We start from the raw sequence: 19,234 nt of genomic DNA, 5'->3' as shown, positions 1-19,234 counted from the left end.
CTATTCAAAACCAAGACTTCTGAGCAGCGCGCTCCCTGACAAAGGCATCTGTGCCTCTGTAAAAAGGATCAACATGTTTCATCTCAGTTTAGGGAAAGTTTTAAGTTCATGTTAAATTTCTTAAATCCTCTTTAGATTAATATGAATGAACAAAATTATTAATTTAATTAACAAATTAATTGTGCCATAACTTTTATCTCTTCCTTACCTTCTTACCGCAGCATAAAAACACCAATGCTGAGGGGATTGCTGAGTGAACAGCTCAGTGGACTCTCTCAGGTCACACACACTGTAACCAGTGGGAACCAAGAAGGCCACAGCCTAGAAATGCACCCAGATTGCCCTCCCTAGTCGCTGTCCACCCTCCCAGGGTAGCCTTCAGGTTGAAGGTCTCAGCTGTCACCCTTCTTCTTTGTGATTTATTTTGCTCAGCATTTAGCTGGTGAGGTTGTCCCTGTCACTCAGGTAGCTGTACTTCATTGTCATGGCTGTGTGGCCCCATTTGTGCCCACACCAGAGTTGATTTCTCCATTCCACAGTGGTGGATATTTGGATGCTTACTAGTTTGGGGCTCGAGAATATTGTTCCAGCCAAGCAGGAGCCACACCTGTAGTCCCAGGGATTCATGAGGCAGGAGGATCACAAGTTAGAGGCCAGCCTGGGTGACTTATCAAGAACCTGTCTCAAAATAAATTAAAAAGAACTGGAAATGTAGCTAGAAAGAGCACCCCTGGGTTCGTCCCCAGTACTGGAAAAAAAGAATACTGTTCCAAGAGTGCAGCAGCAAGATCTTGTGAGCATACATGTGGGTGGGCATCGAGGTCGGGCATGTATCCATGCACCTGAGGCTGTGTGTGCCTTCTGTTTCTAAGTGGACAGACGTGTACCCAGGAGAGAGCATGTCTTCCACTTGCTCCAACAGTAGTTGTTTTCAGTTTTGTTCTATGCTTTTAAACCTTTGGAAATTATTACTTATTTCTAAGCAAGCCATTTTCACATAGAAAGAGAAGGTTAAAGGATACACGTGACATGTCAAGGTATTCACCTGAAGGTCTGTGTTATAAGGACACTCGGCTTGCAAGCATAGCCTTGGAAGACAGTCACATTTTGAGCCAGTCTCCCTCACTGAGCTCTTTAGGAAGCGCTCACTGAGTTGATAGCAAGTCTCCTCTGCGTTACTGGTCACTGCATTAGAAAGGAGCCGTCACTGAGCCCTTTGTGTGTCCAGGCACTGCACCTTGAGCTTTCACCGCAGCCCCTAGGGAGGTAGGCGGCACCCTCACCTTCACTTTGCAGATGAGGAGGTTGAGACCATGTGGCAAGGCGCTGAACCTGGGGCATAGAACTGTGACCCAGCAGATGTACCCAGTCCACAGCTCAAGCTGTCCGCCCACAGCCTCAGATGTCTAGAATTCCCTGAAAACATTGCCCTAGTTGGTGCTGTGGCACATACCTGTAATCCCACTGACTTGGGAGGCCGAGTTAGGAGATCACAAGTTCAAAGCCAGCCTAGTGAGACCTTGTCTCAGAATAAGACATAAAATGGCTGGGCATGTGGCTCAGTGATGAAGTGCCCCTGGGTTAAATTCCTAGTATCAATAAATTTTTTTTTTTGAAAGAGAAAACATTGCCATATGATTTAGACTGATCAGCAACTTAATAAATGAGTGAAAAAAGAAACACAAGAAAGAGAAATCCAGAATTCCTATAGCTGGGCTTTCTACATTGTTTGAATATCAAAAGGTGCTATTTCTGTACAAAGAATTGAAATGCATTCTGCTGTTATGTATAACTAAGTAGAACAAATTTTTAAAAGTTGTTTGTGTGTGTGTGTGTGTGTGTGTGTGTGTTTTAATAAATAAATAAATAAGGTGCAACAGCAGTACCAAGGCCTCTACCCCAGGTCTTTATGGGTGACAGTTCCCAGTGTGCCTTTTGTCTCACTGCCTGTCTTGCTGGCTCATCCTTAGTGTGCTCCCACAGGGAGCAGCTGGGGAATCAGGCCTCTCTGTGGGGATCACCCTGAGTCTGCTGTAAACTCAGGCAGTGTGTGGACTCGGCTTCAGGCTGCTGAGAGCTTTCTTTTGGGGGTTTGGGTTTTGGGGTTTTGATATATGTGCATGCATGTATAATTTTAGTCTTAGGTTTTTGGTAATTGTTTTAACTTTGTATTATTTTTGGTGCTTAATTTCGTTATACAGCACTGTGACAGATGGTTTGGTCAGGACTAAAGTTTAGTTCAGTAGCTACAGGCACAAATTTTTTTTTTCATATTGTGTGTCAGTAGCATACTCAACTGAATTACAAGGCATCTCAGGAACAAAAATCTGCATTTACCACACCTCAGCTTGTGTGCTCTGGTGGCCAGGTGTGTACCACATTCACACACGCTATTAACCCTGCAAAATAAGACTGCAGTTTTTGTCTTGAGCACGTTTTAAAGGGTCCTCTGCATTTATCCCCATGCAGTGCTCCCTTCTGCACGAAGAGCTCACGCTTTGGCTTTTCACCAACCTGAGGAGTCTCTTCAGCGCTTCTCGTGCAGATCTGGTGGTGGTGAATTCCATTAGTCCTGCTTTACCCATAAGTGAATTGAACTTGATTTTTGTTGCCTGAGTGGGGTTTGTTGTGTGTTTGTTTCTCCTTTCAGTCCTGTGAAGGTGTCCTGCCTTCTACTCTACCTCTTCCCTTCTCGGAAGGAGCCTCTAGTGCACCAGTGCTGGTGTTCTGTATGTGGTGTGTGGCTTTAGTCATCTCCAGTCGGTGGTGTTCCATGGTTCACACAGCTTGTGCGGGTGTTGTTTTCTCTCTATTTTCATGCTTGGGATTTTCTGAACCTCTGAAAGCTGTGTACTTGCATCTTTTGCCAAATATGGAGGAACTTTGACCATTACTTCTTCTGATGTATTTTTTAAAATTTTTTAATTTTTTTTTTTTTTTTTAGTTGAACATAGACACCATACCTTTGTTTTACTTATTTACTTATTTTATGAGGATCGAACCCAGTGCCTCACATGTGCAAGGCAAGCGCTCTGCCTCAGCCTCCAAGTGCTGGGATCACAGGTGTGCAACCCAGGCCCAGGTGCTCCTCCTCCCCTCCACCCCCTCCTCTATCCCTTTTCTCTTTCAGACTAGATAATTTTTTACTGATTTGTCGCCAAGTTCTCTAACTCTTCTTTATCATCCCATCCATGGAAATTTTATCTCAGATATATTTTTTAGTTACAGAATTTTTATTCTATATTTTCTTTCCCTGCCAATATTTCCTTTCATTTCATTTATTATGAACAAACTTATCTTTTGTCCTTCAATATAGTAGCTTCTTTGAAAGCTACTGCCTACCAATTCAATGTCTGAGTCCTCTTTAGAGTCAAATCTTTTTTCTTCTTGACAGCAGATGACATTTTCATATTGACTTGTATATCAGAGAATTTTCAATCATGTCCTGGGTATTGTGACTTGTAAGTTGCAAAAACCCTTGATTTAAGCATTCCTCTCATGAGCATTCAGATTGTTCTAACAGGCAGCTAACTTGGCTGATCTTGGGTTGCAGATCCTACCTGAGCTAGGCAGCCAGTCACATCTCTGCCCACTCTTTTCTTTAGCCTGGCTGGGCTGCTTGGAGTCTGCCCTGTGTGTCGGCTGGAGGCTGGACCAAGGCACTCCCTCTGTGGCCTCTTCTTTTTTGGATTTCCCCTTTGTTTCCGTCAGCCATGGTTGCTCCAGATTGGTTCTCTGCTCATCAAGCCAGTAGTACTAGGGTCTGCCTGCTGGCTAAGGACTCTTAAAAAGTCGGAACCCGGGCTGGGGTGCCGCTTGGTCAGAGTGCTGGCCCACTTGTGAGGTTCTGCCTGGTGGCACTCCTCCTCTGACCAGTGCCCTCCAGGATCCTGCAGCTATTGGCTGCTCTCCTGAGCCGTCATGGAGTTGTTTCTTATATTCATCGTTTATAGTTCCAATCCACAAGAAGAGCTATCAAACATGCCAGAAATAGAAAGAGCTCACCATTGTGTAGTAAGATTTTAGAAGAAACTGCTTTTTAAAACATAATTTCAAGATGGCCGACTCATCAAACATACAGCAGTGCTCACGTCCTGCATGCTGAAGTACGTCTTAGGTCAAGAGAGAAGTGTGATCTCAGTGTTGATGAGGGTGATGTCCAGGGGAGGCGCAGCTGGGACACACGGTGGCAGTTAGTCCCTAGCTCAGCCCACCCAGCTGAGCCTCCCCACCCTGCTCAATTCTGCAGGCTTGTTTTCTGCACAGATGCCAGGAAGCTCTCGGAAAGGTCAGCTCCGTTCCTTTGTGATGAGGCAAAGTTGAGTAATTACAAGAGATCATGTTTCAAAACTGGCATTCCCATGAACTTGCCAGAGCAAGCCATTCCCTCCCACTTTTTTTCCTTCAAATTTATTGCACTATAAACCCAGACTGATTTTTATGTCCAAAGTAAATTTTGTGATATCATTGCTTTGTTTAGGTGGTCAAAGTCCAGTCTTTTTTAAAAGTGAAAGTTCTTCCCTCCATATTAAATAAAGCAGAGAACATTTCTTATTTAAAGAAATATAGTTTTGTAGTTTCAAAGAGGAGAGTTCACATCATGGTCAATCTTGAGACACAGGCTACAGAAAGGAAATAGATAAACATTCCTTTCTTTTCTTGCGGCTGTAAGGCGGCTCCAAGCACTGAACCATCTAGCATTTCCTTCAGAGTTTCTCCAGGTCTTCTCCAATGCATGGTCCTTCATCTGCCAGCCTTCTCACTGTGGGCCTGGCAGGGAGAGCTCTGTGGCTGCATGGCCCACCAGGGGTGCAGTCCCTTTCCTCTGAAAGTGCTTGGACAACCCAAATATCAGCCACTCTGCATTGATGGGCCTTTTCTGTTCCTGAAATCTGTCCTTGCTGGAGATTTGTTTGTGTATCATGGCTGAGTACTGGGAATGGGGGACTCAATAGACCATGTTCTTGTTCACCATCAAAATACCTTACAAGTGAATTCACATTGGATGCTCTGGAAGGGTGTGAGTAAGACCCTCCCATGCCCGCTCAGGGAGCCTGAGACCCAGTTTCACAAGGGGTAATGCAACCAGATGAAAATCAGCCACTCTCCCACGTTTTTATGTCCTTTAAGTGTGAATTGGCTACTTGAGCAATTCTTTCTTTTAAAATGAAGGAGCTGAAAACAAATTTCAAGTTCTACTTTGCCCTCTTCAGGACTCTCTTCCTAGATGGGCCCTGTGAATAAATGGACATAGTTATCAAGTGCGCTCGTGTTTGAAGCAACAAGTCTCAGCTCTTACTGTTCTATCTCTTTGCAAGCGTAAGACTTTGAAACCTCCATTCTAGGAAAAACCACGAGGGCTCTCTGCCAGTTCATATTCAGCAGCTGAAAGCTTCCAAGTGGAATGAATAGCTACTAAAAATATTGAGAGTTTGGGAAAATATGCTTCAGCTTGATCTCCATGACCCTGTGCACATTCTAGTGTTGCCCTTGGTTCCTCAGCAGATGCAAAGGCAGGAGAGCAGCTCAGCGTTGTCTTCTGGTGCCTTCCTCCTCCATCTAGGGACTAGCCTTTTGTGAGTGATTTATATTCCTGTCTACTCTGAGCAACAGATTATGGTTACTCAGGAGTGTTTGATATGCTATTTCTGGAGATTGCAGGAATTCCCTTCCTAGTTGTTTTGTGTCTCTGAAGCACAGACTGGTGTGCTTAGCTAAAGAAATTTGGGGTCTGGGGCTGTGGCTCAGTGGTAGAGTGCTTGCCTAGCCCATGGGAGGCACTGAATCTGATCCTCAGCACCACATAAATCTAAATAAGTAAGATAAAAGGTACTGTGTCCATCTACAACTAAAAATATATTTAAAAAGAAAAGAAATTTTGGAATATCTGGTGTGCACATGCTGTGCAACTGAGAAGACGAATGGAAACCCATCTGACAGGCGCAGGAAGCCTAAGCTTATAGCCTAAACCGGGCACTGAGGCAGCAGTGGTTAAGGGCTCAAGGGAAGATTCATAGGCGAACTCAGCAGGCTAGAGAAAAGGGGAAGTGACTTTCAGTGGGTGGGGAGGTTGGCCAGGTGGGACCTCAGGAAATCTCCTTATGCAAGGGATTTCACAATTCTGGATGCAATCTTTGGGACACGGCCACAAGATTAGACAACCCATGTGACATAAAATGGCACAGTGGGACCTATTTAAAGTAGAGTTGTCTTGCCTGGAAGAAATGTCCTATTTAGTCTTATAGCAGCTTGCCTGTATTTTAATCATATGAAGAAATAAAAGAAAGGACTTTTTAAAGTTATTTTGTGTTGATTTTTTTCCCTTGATTTTTTTAAAGACTTTAAAAGCTTTTTTAAGTCTTAAAATGTTAGGATTCAGGTTCTGCTATTTGCTTTAAGGGTCAGGTGATGAAGAGCAGGGCACCTGAAAACTGCTAAAGGGATGTGCTTCTCCCTAGAGCCAGTTGGGACTGTGCTGTGGTCTCAGACTGACTCTGACCCCTAGGAACCATCTCAAAGAAAGCAGCCTGTGTGCAGGCCTCTCCTGATTCACCATTGGCCAGTGCTGGAGGTTTGCAGTGTGGTCCTCCACACTGGACAGCAGACCCGCTCTGCTCCTGGGCGTCACTTGGCCACTCCTGGCAATTCTTCATGCATGTTGTGATTTAGGGCTGTGCCAGTTCTGAACATGTACGGACAGCCTGAAGGGAGTTGGAAGCTTGGGGAAGATGTTGTGGAGGACATTTGAGACATAAGTCAGGCATGGCCAGGCAGAGGAGAGAAAGGTGTTCCAGGAGAGGTGGTGGAGATTATGATGGCCCCTCTTCCTGGCTCAGAGGAAGAGGGGAACGAAGAGAGCACCCACATCACTTTGGAAGAGTGAACTACCACGGATACCCGTCTCCATCCTCCCCAACAGCCTTGGAGGGGTGTACCTTTGTTCTGTGCCCTGAGACATTAAGGGGCATCTGCCAGGTTTCTGCTGTGGAGCTGTTTTAGCTCCTGCCCAAGTCTCACCTGTTCCCGGTGGTGGCAACGTGCTTGGCTAGCCGGAGGTGCCGGTGTCAGTAACTATTCTAGCAGGTTCATGGAAGTTGCACTGTAAACACTTCAGTAAGAGATTGGATGGTTGCTCTTTTCATGCCTCAAGCTCTAATTGCTGCTTAACTCGTTTGAAATACTTGCAGCGCCTGTGGGAATGCTAGCCGTTAGCCATTGGGCGATGCTGTTTGATGGGGATTTTGGCATAGTTCTTTTCATTTTTAAAAGCTTCTTGGGTTTTGGTGCACTTTACAGAGATTGTCTGAATTTTGTTTTATCTTTACAGTAACCCTCAAGGTCAGTAATTAGGGGTGGTTAGGGAGGCGCCCCGTTTTGTGGATGAGGTATGGAGGGATCAAGTTGTCTGGTCACAGCCTGTCTGTGGCAGAACTTGAACCCGACATCAGTCTGACTCAGACCTCAGGCTCCTTCCCTGTACCTGACTACTCATTACAGCTGTCATTACTGATGAGCTGAGTCCCAGCCAAGTCACTTATCTTCTGGGTCCTTGGAATCTGTGTGTCTCACCCACTCACTGTGAATCCGTTGTTCATCCAGCAGATGCCTAAGTGTCAACTATGTGGCAGGCATGGTTTCAAAGTGTAACACGAGGCTCTAGGTCATGAATGTAAAGAAAATTTAAATGTAAAGATATTTATTTCCACACAGAGTGGACAGAGTGCACTGACAAGCGTTAGTCATGTAATGCTTATGTGCTTGGATGGGTTTGCCCTGGGAGCTTGCTAGAAATCCTCTTCCTGGCTTCTACAGGGCCTGTAATGGCACTGGGCTGATGCCTGTGCAGCCAGGGACACTCCAGACAGAACCCACCCTCCTTCTCTGCAAGGGCACTGCTATTCTCTTTCTGGCTATTGAGTCTCCCTTTACCCTGAACCAGAGCACCTTAAACATATGCCCAGGGCTCCCTCCCCAAACGCTGCCTGGGTTCACCTGGAACTCACCCTCGGCCAGGTGCCCAGAGTGCCTTTCTTGGGAGGCTGCTGAGGGATTCTTGCATGTTACGGAGATGGCTTGGCGTTTGTTTCCTTGACCACAGTCTTAAGTGGGAAGGAAACCAGAGGCTGGGAGGAGAAGGTGGGCCTCAGCCTTGAAAGCTTTTCTTTAAAGTGGTAATACGATCCTTGCCTTGAGGAGAATATTTCCTTTCCTTTTGAGGAAAAATGTCTTTAAGGTCTACAGTGATGGTTTTCTGACTCAGGGCAGCTAGGAAATGAATCTTGTCTGTCCTCCTGATTGGGAAGGTGCCTGAGTGAGAGCCAGGCTCCACCTCTACAGGAATGTCTTTATGAACAGTTGAACAAATTCCCAGATTAGAAAGAGTCTCTGCCGCTGATGTCACTCTTTCCTGAGTAATTCTGGGTGGTTATTTACTGCATTCTGCCTGCCAGGGGCCAGAAACTTTGAATGAGCTGTATTATTAGAACTTGGAGCTACAAGCACGTAGGAAAGCACTATCTGCCGCTTAGGCTTAGGACGAGGGTTTCAAAGACCCACTGGGCCCACTGAGCCTGGGGGGTGCGTGTGGCCTGGGGAGCTAGCTAAGCCTCACCCCGCCCCCTCTGCCTGAGAAGTCGAAGTCTTGGCAGTGGGACCTCAACCTCTGCACAGCCAGGGTAAGTGTAGCGCTTCCAGCTCAGGGCAGACGGTATTTTCTGAAGCACTTGTAAGTGCTGTTGTAGTCTTCCTTATTTTCCTGGCCAGATAAAGTACTTTTTAAGCTGAGAATTAGTAGGACTACTGTACTGAGCAATTGAGGAAGTTGTTGGCCAACTTGCTAATTGATCACATAACGTGCTGGTGAGGTCACGTTCTGTGGGAGTCTGTGTCTGTCCAGATTTTGCCTCATGTGTGTAGCTGCTTGACGAGGGCTGTGTGGGATTGCTCGGGTCTTTCTGATCTGCTCAGAGTGCACATCGGCGTATAGATGCTTCCCCTTGGCCAGTCCTCCACTCTCACCAGCCTCTCTCTTCCCTGTGCCCCTGAGAACCAAGGCTGCTCTAGCGTCCTGGCTCAGGGTTAGGAACCCAATGTGGCGTTCCCCTTTCTTTATGAGTGTCCTCCACTAGGGTCCAGGTGTGTTCCTGGAGGGGCAGGGTGGGCAATGATGGGTGCTGCTCGGGCTCTCAGCCCCCTGATTCAGTGTGTTTTCTCTAGCACGATCCTGGAGGAAGAGAAGGCTCAGCAGGAAGAACGGATGAGGATGGAGTCCAGAAGACAGGCCACCGTGTCTTGGGACTCTGGAGGGTCCGACGAAGCACCACCCAAGGTAGCCACCGTCCCCACCCCAGCTTGGGGTGACTCTTCAAGTGCCTTTTGGAGTCTGTGCTGTAGATAGCTGTTTCCTTTGAGGAGAGAAGAGTACGGTTGCAACCAGTGTTCCCTTCGTCCCTCTGCAGGTCACCCTCTTGTGTTCCTTTCCATAATTTGCATTTCAGGTGGAGGCTGTTGATGACCGTAGAGTATGCTCCCTTTCCTCTGCACCTCCCTCCTCCACAGTGGAGGAACCTTTTCTTTCATTGACTGTCAGGGGTCTCCCTAATAATCGGTCATTGCTAAACATGAAACTGGGCCACAGACGCCTCACGTTTCACTGTATTTTAAAATGAGTCCAGTCCCACCTGACCATGTCCCTTTTGCTTTGTCTCCATTTGCTGAGAACACCATGCACATTTTCTTCCTGCGGCTGGGGTATCTGTGTGGGAGCTCGTGGCTCTTGCTTTCCTTCCTCAGAGAGGCCTCTCACCTTGCCTGCACACTGTCCCTGGGTCCCTCCTCCTTTTGTCTTCTCCCACCCAGGAGCGCAGCTATAGCCTTCTGCCATGGCTGGGGTTTCAGTAGAGTTGGCCCCTGATGCTTTGAGTGATCGAGTCTTTCTGCACCATTCCAAAGAGTGGCTTTTCACACCATGTTGTACTGGCCATGAACATGCCTATCAGGCCTTTTTCTGGAAAGCCAAAAAATAACAGGCTTTTTTGCAGTTAATAGTTACTTGTTCTTTGATAATTGATTAGCTAAAAATATGACTTTAATTAAGTGTTCATCTTCTTTTTAAAAACTATTCACAAATCTGCCAACACAATATAATTTAAGTATTGAACCATTCAACATGATTCCTGAAAACTTATTTTCTTGTTGAGCCATGTAGCAGTAAACCTGTCACCACATTGAAGGTGAGCATGGGTAGTGAGCACAGTCCTGCAGAATGGAGGGGTGAAGGGGCCTCCGCCCAGCCCCCCTGCAGAGAAAGAAAAGCACCCCACTCCAGGGAAGGCCCAAGCATTCCTCTGTTGTTCCTAGTTTAACAACAGCATGACTCCTTGGTGCCCACGGAGCCCCTCTTCCTGGTCTCCACAGTTGGCCTGTGTTTTAATTCTGTAGCAGCTGCACAATAGCACTGTGCTGGGAGGCAGGAGAATCGTGTCTTGATCACGCTCTGCTGCCGGTCGGGGTAGTTACCTCCATACTGCACACCTCACTTTCCTCCTCCAGCCAGTGGGACGTGCTGTGAGATCATTCACCCTTCGGCTCTCCTCTTGGCACACTGAAGTATAGAAACCTCAGTGTTCTGTGACAAACACCACACGGTGCCACACTGCCTGCCCTGGAACTCATGGAATTGAAGAACTTTTTTCATCTAAATATTTCTTTCTTTCCTGTCTGTCTCTCTCTCTCTCTCCCTTCCTCCCTTCTCTTCCTCTGGTGTGCTATGGATAGAACCCAGGGCCTCCCCGGTGTCAGGCAGGCTCTCTATCACTGAGCCACATACCAGCCTCTGAGCATCTTTTTATATCCCAATCTGTTGGTTTATCATTTATATTTGACTTTTAAATTAGGGCCACGGGGTAGAGCTGGCTTGGCTTTTCTTGGCTTAGCATACAAGAGCCCTTGCACTGATCTTTTTAAACATCGGTCTCTCTCTTGCTTTCACTTTCTCTTTCTTTGAAATGTCTTTGGAATGTGCGTCTGAAGCCCTTGTCTGCAGGCGGAGGTTCTTCCCTGTACCACTCGTGTTTCAGCAGAGCCTTCTGCCTGGTCCTGTCCGCCAGACTTGGGATGTCATCACAGGTGTGGGGTGATCCCAGGCAGCGAGCCGGGCTCTCCTGTACACCAGGCAGAATCAAGTCTCATGTGCAGTGTGTTCCTTCCCAGAGTTCACCGTCAGGGTCAGGTTCTGCATTCATGGTCACAGTCCTTGCCGTTTCTAAAGTGAGTCTGTTATTCCAAGGTAGTGGGCCAGCACTGTGCTTTACTCTGCCCCACAAGATGGGGACTCTGTGGATCCCATGGGTTTTCCTCACTCCAACTGTGATACCTCAGGATACATCCCACTTGGATTTCCTGACTTTGTAGATAAATTTTGTGTACTAGTAAAACATGGGGCTGGGGGTACAGCTATGTGGCAGAGCGCTTGCCTAGTGCTGGTTCGGTCCCCAACACTGCACCAAAAAAACAACAACAAAAAATTTTTAATATGGCTTTATTAGGTTTTTTTGGTCATTGATTTGTTTTTTTTAATATGTTTTTTAGTCTTAAATGACACCATATCTTTAGTTTATGTGGTGCTGAGGATTGACCCAGTGCCTCTCACATGCTAGGCAAGTGCTCTACTGCTGAGCTGCAGCCCCAGCCCCATGGCTTCATTAGTTTTTTAAGCAAAAATGTCTTTCTCCTATCCAAGACTCAACAGCTTAACTGTACTTAATGGCTAAGGCTTACAGCCGGGCGGCAGCTCCGAGGCAGAATTCTGCCCGAGGGCCTGGGCCCATCCTCAGTTCTCCTTATCCCACTTACACACTATAGGAGGCCACGTTTCTTCCCAGTGGTTGCAGTCCTGGAAAGTAAACTGACAGGCCCCGCGAAGTGTCACCTGTGTTAATGGGAACGCAGAGCCGCTTCTGGGCTCCAATGGAGTTTGTGACTCTGTGTTTTGTCACCTAGATGAAGTTGAGTGACATGGGAATCCCTATGTTTGCTGGAAACTGCTCACCAGTCCCCCACCCAGTCCTCGTGGCCGACAGGAGCACCTCACAAGTGCCCTGCATGCCCCGAGGGCTGCCCTATCTTTCTCTCATCCCCCTCAGGAGAGTTGGCAAAATCCCCTCCACCACACATTCTTTCAGGTGAAAACCCCAGTTTTCTTGGAGGGGGAGGTGCATTGACCCTCCTGGGTCACAGTGCTCGGCGACATGGACACTGTCTTAATGACAGCTAGAATCTGGCCTGGCACCCACCTTTTCCCTGGCCTTGACCTTGGTTCCTCTCCACAGCATTAGACTCTGGGCACCCTTGGTGCAGTCACTTCATCGTCATAGAACCTTTCCATCTTCTTACTTGTTATTTTGAAATGGAGCCTTATAGGTTTTATCACTCACCTCTATTTTTTTGAGTCACTGCAAGATTTTTTTTTTTTTTAGAGCTTTTGCCATTTTTATTTCTTTGCTATGTTCCTTTTTGTTTGAGTCAAGTGCACTTCTCATATAGAAGCATGATGGCGCAGCACATTTTAGAATTCTGCCATTACTAGCTGTGTGACTTTATTCAAATCACCTGCCTTCTCTGAGCCTACGTAAAATGTGTGGGTCATCGACAGATTTTACTTGTACGTAAAAGCCCTTCAGAGGTTATGCGAAGTATATACCGAGTAAATGGCGGCTGTTTGTGTTTCCGCACCTTTTACTTATGTGCCATTTTCAGAATTTAAGCCGTGGATGTTGCCCTGTGACTGGGAAGCTCCGTCTGTTGCCCCAGCTCTTGGCTCTGCGTCCTTCCACACAGGATCCAGGACGTCTTTCCCGCGCAGCCGTTATGGTACTGCTTACTTATTGGCACGTTCCTCTAAACAGCTCTTGCCACAGCAGTCCCAGTGTACAGAGGAAGTCACACTCTTCCTTTTGAAACCTCTTTTAAATCACTACAACCACTTTTTCAAATTAAATCTTTAAAGATGTAAATCTACATACAGCCCCTTAGCCCCAAGGAACACACTGTGTAAGCTGCCGCTTTGGCAGGAGTAGAGAAGAGCCTAGAACACCCCTCAGACCCTTTCCTGTTGCAGGGGTCTTTGAGGAGTTCATGCCCACATTCAATTAAGTTTGGAGTGGGCTGAATCTCTGAGGGGCTGAGGGGTAAGGGAACCTTCCTGTCCTCAGGAAGTCAGTGGCTCCTTGGTAGGCCGAAGCGAGTATAGAAATGCTGGCCCTGCCCCTGAGTCAAGGGGAGCAGAGGACCTGTGTTTCCCCAAGGCCGGCAGGACCAGGAGACCTTTGTTAAAGACTCATGGGATGGGAAGTGTCCCACAGGTAGAGATGTGGATGTTCCAGGCCTTGGGCACAGTGCAAGAGCAAAGCCTGAGTCCACCCCGCACCAGTGCCAGAGGACATGGTGCCACAGAGTCTTCAGTGTCCCGCTTGCTGGGCGCCAGTCCAAGTCTTTTATACTCTGGTCTTAACTCCTCTGAGACCAGTGTATTCCCACCTGGTTGAATCCCTGTGTCATGTAAGACCTTGTGGACTTCCCTTGTTTTCCCCTCTTGTTTCAAACTCAACTCTCCCTTTGCTGTGAACTTGAATTCACTTATCTCAGAAGCTGGAATTGAGATGCTCAGTGCTGGAAGGGGCTGGAGAGCTCTTCGGGCTCCACCTGCCTGATAGTGAGGAAGATGAGGCTTGGCAGGTGGATCACTGGCCCAGAAGGGCACAGCAGAGAGCACCAGAGCAGGCAGGCGACAGAGGGCATGCCCAGTATGGCCAGTGTCCTTCACTGGTGGCAGTTTAATAGCTTCATGGGGACAGAATTCATGACCAACCTACCCCCAAGACCATGCACACAGCTTTTCTATGTGTTCAGAGTTGTGCACCCACTTCCACAGTGACCCCCCAAGTGTCTGGCTCCTCGAGGCACACCCTCCCTATTCCTGTGCCTGCTGTTGCGCGACTCCTACTCTGGACACCCTGTGGGTGGAATCACTGTGGTTCCTTGTAAGCGTTTCTTCTCTCAGCGCGTGCCAAGGTTCCTCTGTGTCGTAGTCTGTGTCAGCACGCAGGGCCACATGGTGCTCCCCTGTAGGTGTGCTGCGTGTGTACTCCTCTCCTGCGGGTAGTCATGCTCCCTCTCTGGCTGCTGCAGATGGTGCCTTTGAGAGCCATGTTGGCCCAGATGTGGGCTGCACTTCTCTGCTGTGCATCCCCACCTCTGGGGCTGCTGGAGCCGTCCCTTGACTGCCCTCCACAGAAGCTGCCCTGGTCTGTATTCCTAGCAGCAGTGCTAAAAGGTCTCCATTTTTCTACATCCTGGATTTGTTTACATTTCCTGTGTGTGTTCGTCACACCATTGCAGCGATGACAAGCCGAAGCTCACTACGGCTTCGAGGTGGTGGTGTGCTGGAGCCTCGGGAGCTGAGCGCCTTTCCTGTTCTCGGGGGTGCTTGTGCCCCCCCCACTCTTAAGGAGCACCTTTTGCCATCTCACCGCCAACCTGCTCAGAGTCTCTGTGTGTTCGAACGTGTTTCTTAGATAAAGTACTGGCAAGGGCTGTGTCTGGGGCTGGGGCTCAGCAGTAGAGCACTTGCCTAGCACGTGCAAGGTACTGAGTTTGATCCTCTGCACCACATAAAAATAAATAAATAAAATAAAGGTATTGTGTCCAGCTGCAACTGGAAGACAGATAAAGTATTGGCAAGCATTTTCTTGCGTCCTTTGGATTGTGTGCTCGCTCTGGGTGGTGGTATTTGCAACACACGCTTTGTGTTTTTGATGATGTCCTTCTCACCTTCTCTCCTCCTTTGGTAGGTGTTTTTGGTGTTGTAGCTTAGACACTGTTGCCTAACCCAGGGTCACAAAGATTTGCCCCTGTGTCCTTTTCCTAAGAATCTTAGAGCTTTCACTCCTTCATTTAGGTTGTGGTCCACCTTCAGTTAATTTTTGTGTGTGATAAAGGAACAATCAGCCTTTTTCACATGCAGGGGTCTTCTTTCATCTTTGAAATATCTTAGCATTTTTATTGTTGCTTTTTAAAAATATATTTTTCTTTAGTTATAGATGGACATAATGACTTTATTTTATTTATTTATTTTTATGTGGTGCTGAGGATCAAACCCAGTGCCTCACACATGCTAGGTGAGCACTCTTTCCACCGAGCCACAACCCCAGCCCTTTATCATTGCTTTTAACCAAGCTGTTTGTTAGAGATATATTTTCCTATTATTTCTGTGAAACTTAGACCTGTAAATGTTCATTCATATGATACACTGTTGATTTCTTCACAGCCCAGCAGACCTGGTTACCCTAGTCCGCGCTCCAGTGAAGGATTTTACCCCAGCCCGCAGCACATGGTGCAGAGCAATCATTATCAGGTACCGTCATGGCAGACGTGAAGTGTGTTACTTGGCTTTTCCATACTTTGGTGGTGGGAAGATACATGGTATGTATATTTCCATTTTGTATTTGTTACTCATTTTGGTGAGTGACCTAGGAAAGTTGTCACCTGGTCATTGCCTACGTGACTGTTGTCTGTGGACACCATGCAAGGCATACATGTCCTCACAGTCTTAATGAGACAGGCTGGTGCCCCAGCAGTTGTTACGCCATTCTCTCCTACTTGCTCTTGCAAGGCACAAGTTGGAACCAGTAGATACGCATTATGCAGAGGTAATACTGAACATCAGTCTTTCCAGAAGACAAATATAAAATTTAAAATGACTGTAACAAACCAGACAAGGTACTGTCTAGACAGTGGACAGTGTGGAAGGGACGCTGGACGTGCCAGCCAGTACCATGCACAGGTGAGAAAGGAGCACCTTAGTAGAGGACCTAAAGCAGTCAGTAGCATCTGTCTTTGTTCTCGAGGGAAGGGATTAGCTTTTGTTGGCTTGCGTTACCTGCTGTGAAGTGCACAAGTCTGGTTTCTGACCAATGCCAACACTCTTCTGTCCCATGCCCACCTCCCAGGACAGGCCCCAGAGGCCCCTCGTGCCCTTCACAGAATGTCACACCTGCCCTGGGAGCAGCACTCTTCTGACTTCTGTGACTTGCTAAGTGCCTAGGCAGCATATAAACAGCAAAATAAGACTGTCATCACTGAACAGATGGTCGGTGAGCCCCACCAAGCCGTTTTCCTGTCCCATCAGTGAGGCCAGCTATAGTGCCTTTGCTGGTGTCTCTCTGTATTCCCTTTTAGCCTCAGGTGTCCACTGGTTCTTCCACATGGCCAGTATTATTTAGAAAACAGCTTAAAATTAACACCTATAAGTCAGTTGCACTCCTAGTCATCGTGATGAATCTACTGAAAGAGAAATTAGGAAAACTATCCCATTCACAATAGCCTCAAAGAAAATAAAATATTTGGGAATCAAGCCTTAACAATTAAAACTATATAACACTAAAGAAATTGAATATACACACACACGTTGGATTTTTGGAAACTTTAGCTGGGCTGTCAGCTTTGGGAAAAGTACCCCAGTTTACCATGTTGAGTTGGCTTTGTAGAGAAATTAACAAACATATTAGTCTAGAAACGTTAAACTTAACTTTTTTCCATTTGTACAGGGGTAACGCACTGTATTAAATATGTAAGGTCTTCATGGGTTTGATTATAGAAACTAATAAAGTATTCTCCAAATAATGGGGTGGGGGTAGAAAACAGCTTTAAATAATTCAAAACTTCTAGACATTTTTATTCAGAAAAAATGAGAGCTCTCTGTGTATCTTACATAAAGACATACTGGTTAATGTTGTCCATGTGGTATTTGGTATGATTCACGTCTGGAGACCTAGTAAATGAGCATGAGGTCCGTGTGGGTGTTTGAACATATGGATTTGGCTCTGCTTTATCTCATTAGAAATTTAACTGGCCACCCTGGCCATCCCATACCAGCAGACGCTCTATGTACGTAGATCCCATGTCTGCTCACTGAGCCTCCATCCAGAGAGGGCCTGTGGGGAAGACCCCTCAGCTCTCCTCACGCCTGGAGTTCTCCTGTCCCACTGTGAGAAGGCACAACCCCTCCACCATCAGCCCCTCCTTCACTGGAGGACAAGTTCCTTGTGGCTCTGGCACTGGGCAGGACGGGGGATTCTGGAGCCAAGTGTGGCACAGCTGTTTTTATGGCTTCTTCTGGCTTTTATATGCAGAGAGAGTCTGATCTGAGCATTTCTGTAGTCGTAAAATTCCAAAGTGAATGACTTCTCGTTTCCTAGTGCATTTTCTTTAGTTGTCTAATGCAGCCAAACTGCCTTTCTCGGGGCTCTTGTTGAGAGTCCCTTTCCTTGCTCTGCCAGGTTCTGTAAGAGCTGCCTGTGTTCTTTGGCTCTTGGTCCCTGTGACCCAAATACAAAACCAGAACTTGGCTCTGACTGTTCTTCAGCTTCTGCTCCCTCTGCACTCCCAGGGACCTTTGGGGTCACATTGAGCCACTCAGGTAGTCCAGGGCAGTTACCACACTAGGGTCCTGGCCTGGGTTGCATCTGCACATTGCCCCGTTAGAGAGCTGTTGTCATGTTCAAGGGATTGGGACTTGGACATTCTGGGAGGGGACACCGTCTGCCTAGTATGAAGTGCTCCAGGTCACTTCCCCTGCAAAGCAGAACCACACAGAAGCTGGGTTATGGAAACGTTCCTTCCTCTTGTCCCACTCACAGGTCTCTGGCTACCCTGGTCCACACGGACTCACAGCCATGGCTGGCAGCATCTACCCCGGCCCAGCATCTCTCTTGGACCAATCAGAATCGTGGAATCACAGGCCCCAGGAGATACCCCTGTGGCAGCCCAACATGGAGGTAAGTTGTGTTCTTGACTTAGGAAGTGAGACACCTCATATTTCTAAGTCTGACTGCTTGATTTTGAAGACTGAATTCTAAGATCAAGACTCCCCAGCTGCTCAAATGTTTTCTGGTTTTGTGAGGGTTTTTTTAATTAAAAGAAATACGTGAGGGGAGTGCTCAGGTATTTATAGCACGTGCCTGAGGCCAGAGGAAAGGCAAGCTGACAGGACAAGTTCTTTGGGCTATGTTCATTTTTATTCAGTTTCCCTGATAAGACCCACTGTCCTATGATTGAAAATCATTCATTTGAGTCAGAGAAGATCCACAGCTGTCTGTAGTCCGTGTCCCTTTCCTGGGAGTGCTCGTGGTGAGCGGCTCTGTGATGCTCCATAACTTGTGTGTGTCATGTTCAGTGCTGCTGTCCACGTCCTGATTGTTTCTGCTTTTTGACTATAGGTTATGGTGCCTTCTTCGTACACATTCTCAGTTTATTTCTTTAGAAGAGAACCCCACAAGCAAGCAAGAAGTAGGTTTTGTTGCAAAAGTGACAGAGATACAGAGGTAGACTTCTTCAAAGAGGAGTGGCTCCAGAGCTGGGAATTCCAAGAGAATCTTTTTTTTTTTTTTCCTAATTTTTTTTAATTTGTAAATAGACACAATAACTTTATTTTATTTGTTTATTTTTATGTGGTGCCAGGGATCAAACCCAGTGCCTCACACATGCTAGGCAAGCGTTCTACCACTGATCCACAACCCCGGTCCCTCCAAGGGAATCTTTGACACACAGTAAACTTCAGCCTACAGGGACGAGGCTGGAGCATGAGAGGCCCTGTTTCCACCACCCTTGCTGCTTTGCTTTGGTTGAAAGCAGGGGCATGCGAGCAGCCTCGTGAGAGTGGGCGTGTCGTTTCCATCTTTCCTGCCAGGACTCAGCATCGTTGGACCTGAGAGGAATGGGGCAGGTGTTGCCCGCCCACCTGATGGAAGAGCGACTGATCCGACAGCAGCAGGAAATGGAAGAAGATCAGCGCTGGCTGGAGAAAGAGGAGAGATTTCTGGTAATCATGTTTCAGAGCAGCTTCTTCCACTTTGAAATCCCATTAGGGTCTACTATATTGCATGTAATTGCAAAATTTTTACATTATCCAAAACAGACTTCGTTTCATATCTGGTCCCTGAAATGTGCAGCAGTGAGTCATTTGCTTTCTCAGTTGCTCATCGAGGTCTGTCTTTAGGTTTCATTGTGCTCTGTGGCTGTTCATGACCTCACTGTTCACATCAGAGAATCCCACCTGGAGTCGGCTTGCAGTACTGCAGGGCGCCTGCGCTCCTCTGCAGCACGGCCTCACAGCCCTGCCCCAGATGCAGCTGCACTTGGCAATGAGAAATGTCTTCCTTCAGGTGACCTTTAGAAG

The 19,234-nt window shown here is 47.1% G+C and overlaps 1 protein-coding gene across 36 annotated transcripts in view; it reads left to right on the top strand.

Moving 5' to 3' along the window:
- Ptk2 (protein tyrosine kinase 2) overlaps positions 1 to 19,234 on the top strand; it is a 204,420-nt gene that overhangs the window by 160,500 nt on the left and 24,686 nt on the right. For 21 of the 36 annotated variants that reach the window (XM_048802213.1, XM_048802215.1, XM_048802219.1 and 18 more), the window contains 4 exons: positions 9,217 to 9,328; positions 15,326 to 15,412; positions 17,697 to 17,834; positions 18,746 to 18,877. In XM_048802213.1, the coding sequence (XP_048658170.1) occupies positions 9,217 to 9,328; positions 15,326 to 15,412; positions 17,697 to 17,834; positions 18,746 to 18,877 (469 nt within the window). Of the gene's footprint in view, positions 1 to 9,216; positions 9,329 to 12,756; positions 12,871 to 15,325; positions 15,413 to 17,696; positions 17,835 to 18,745; positions 18,878 to 19,234 lie in introns of all 36 variants that reach the window. The other 15 variants (XM_048802205.1, XM_048802193.1, XM_048802198.1 and 12 more) reach the window with 1 other exon arrangement.

The sequence above is a fragment of the Marmota marmota genome, unplaced genomic scaffold, assembly GCF_001458135.2.
Source record: "Marmota marmota marmota unplaced genomic scaffold, marMar, whole genome shotgun sequence".
Classification (NCBI taxonomy): Eukaryota; Metazoa; Chordata; class Mammalia; order Rodentia; family Sciuridae; genus Marmota; species Marmota marmota.
Note: the sequence above shows the minus strand (reverse complement) of the source record. Positions and strands in the feature narration are given on the sequence as shown.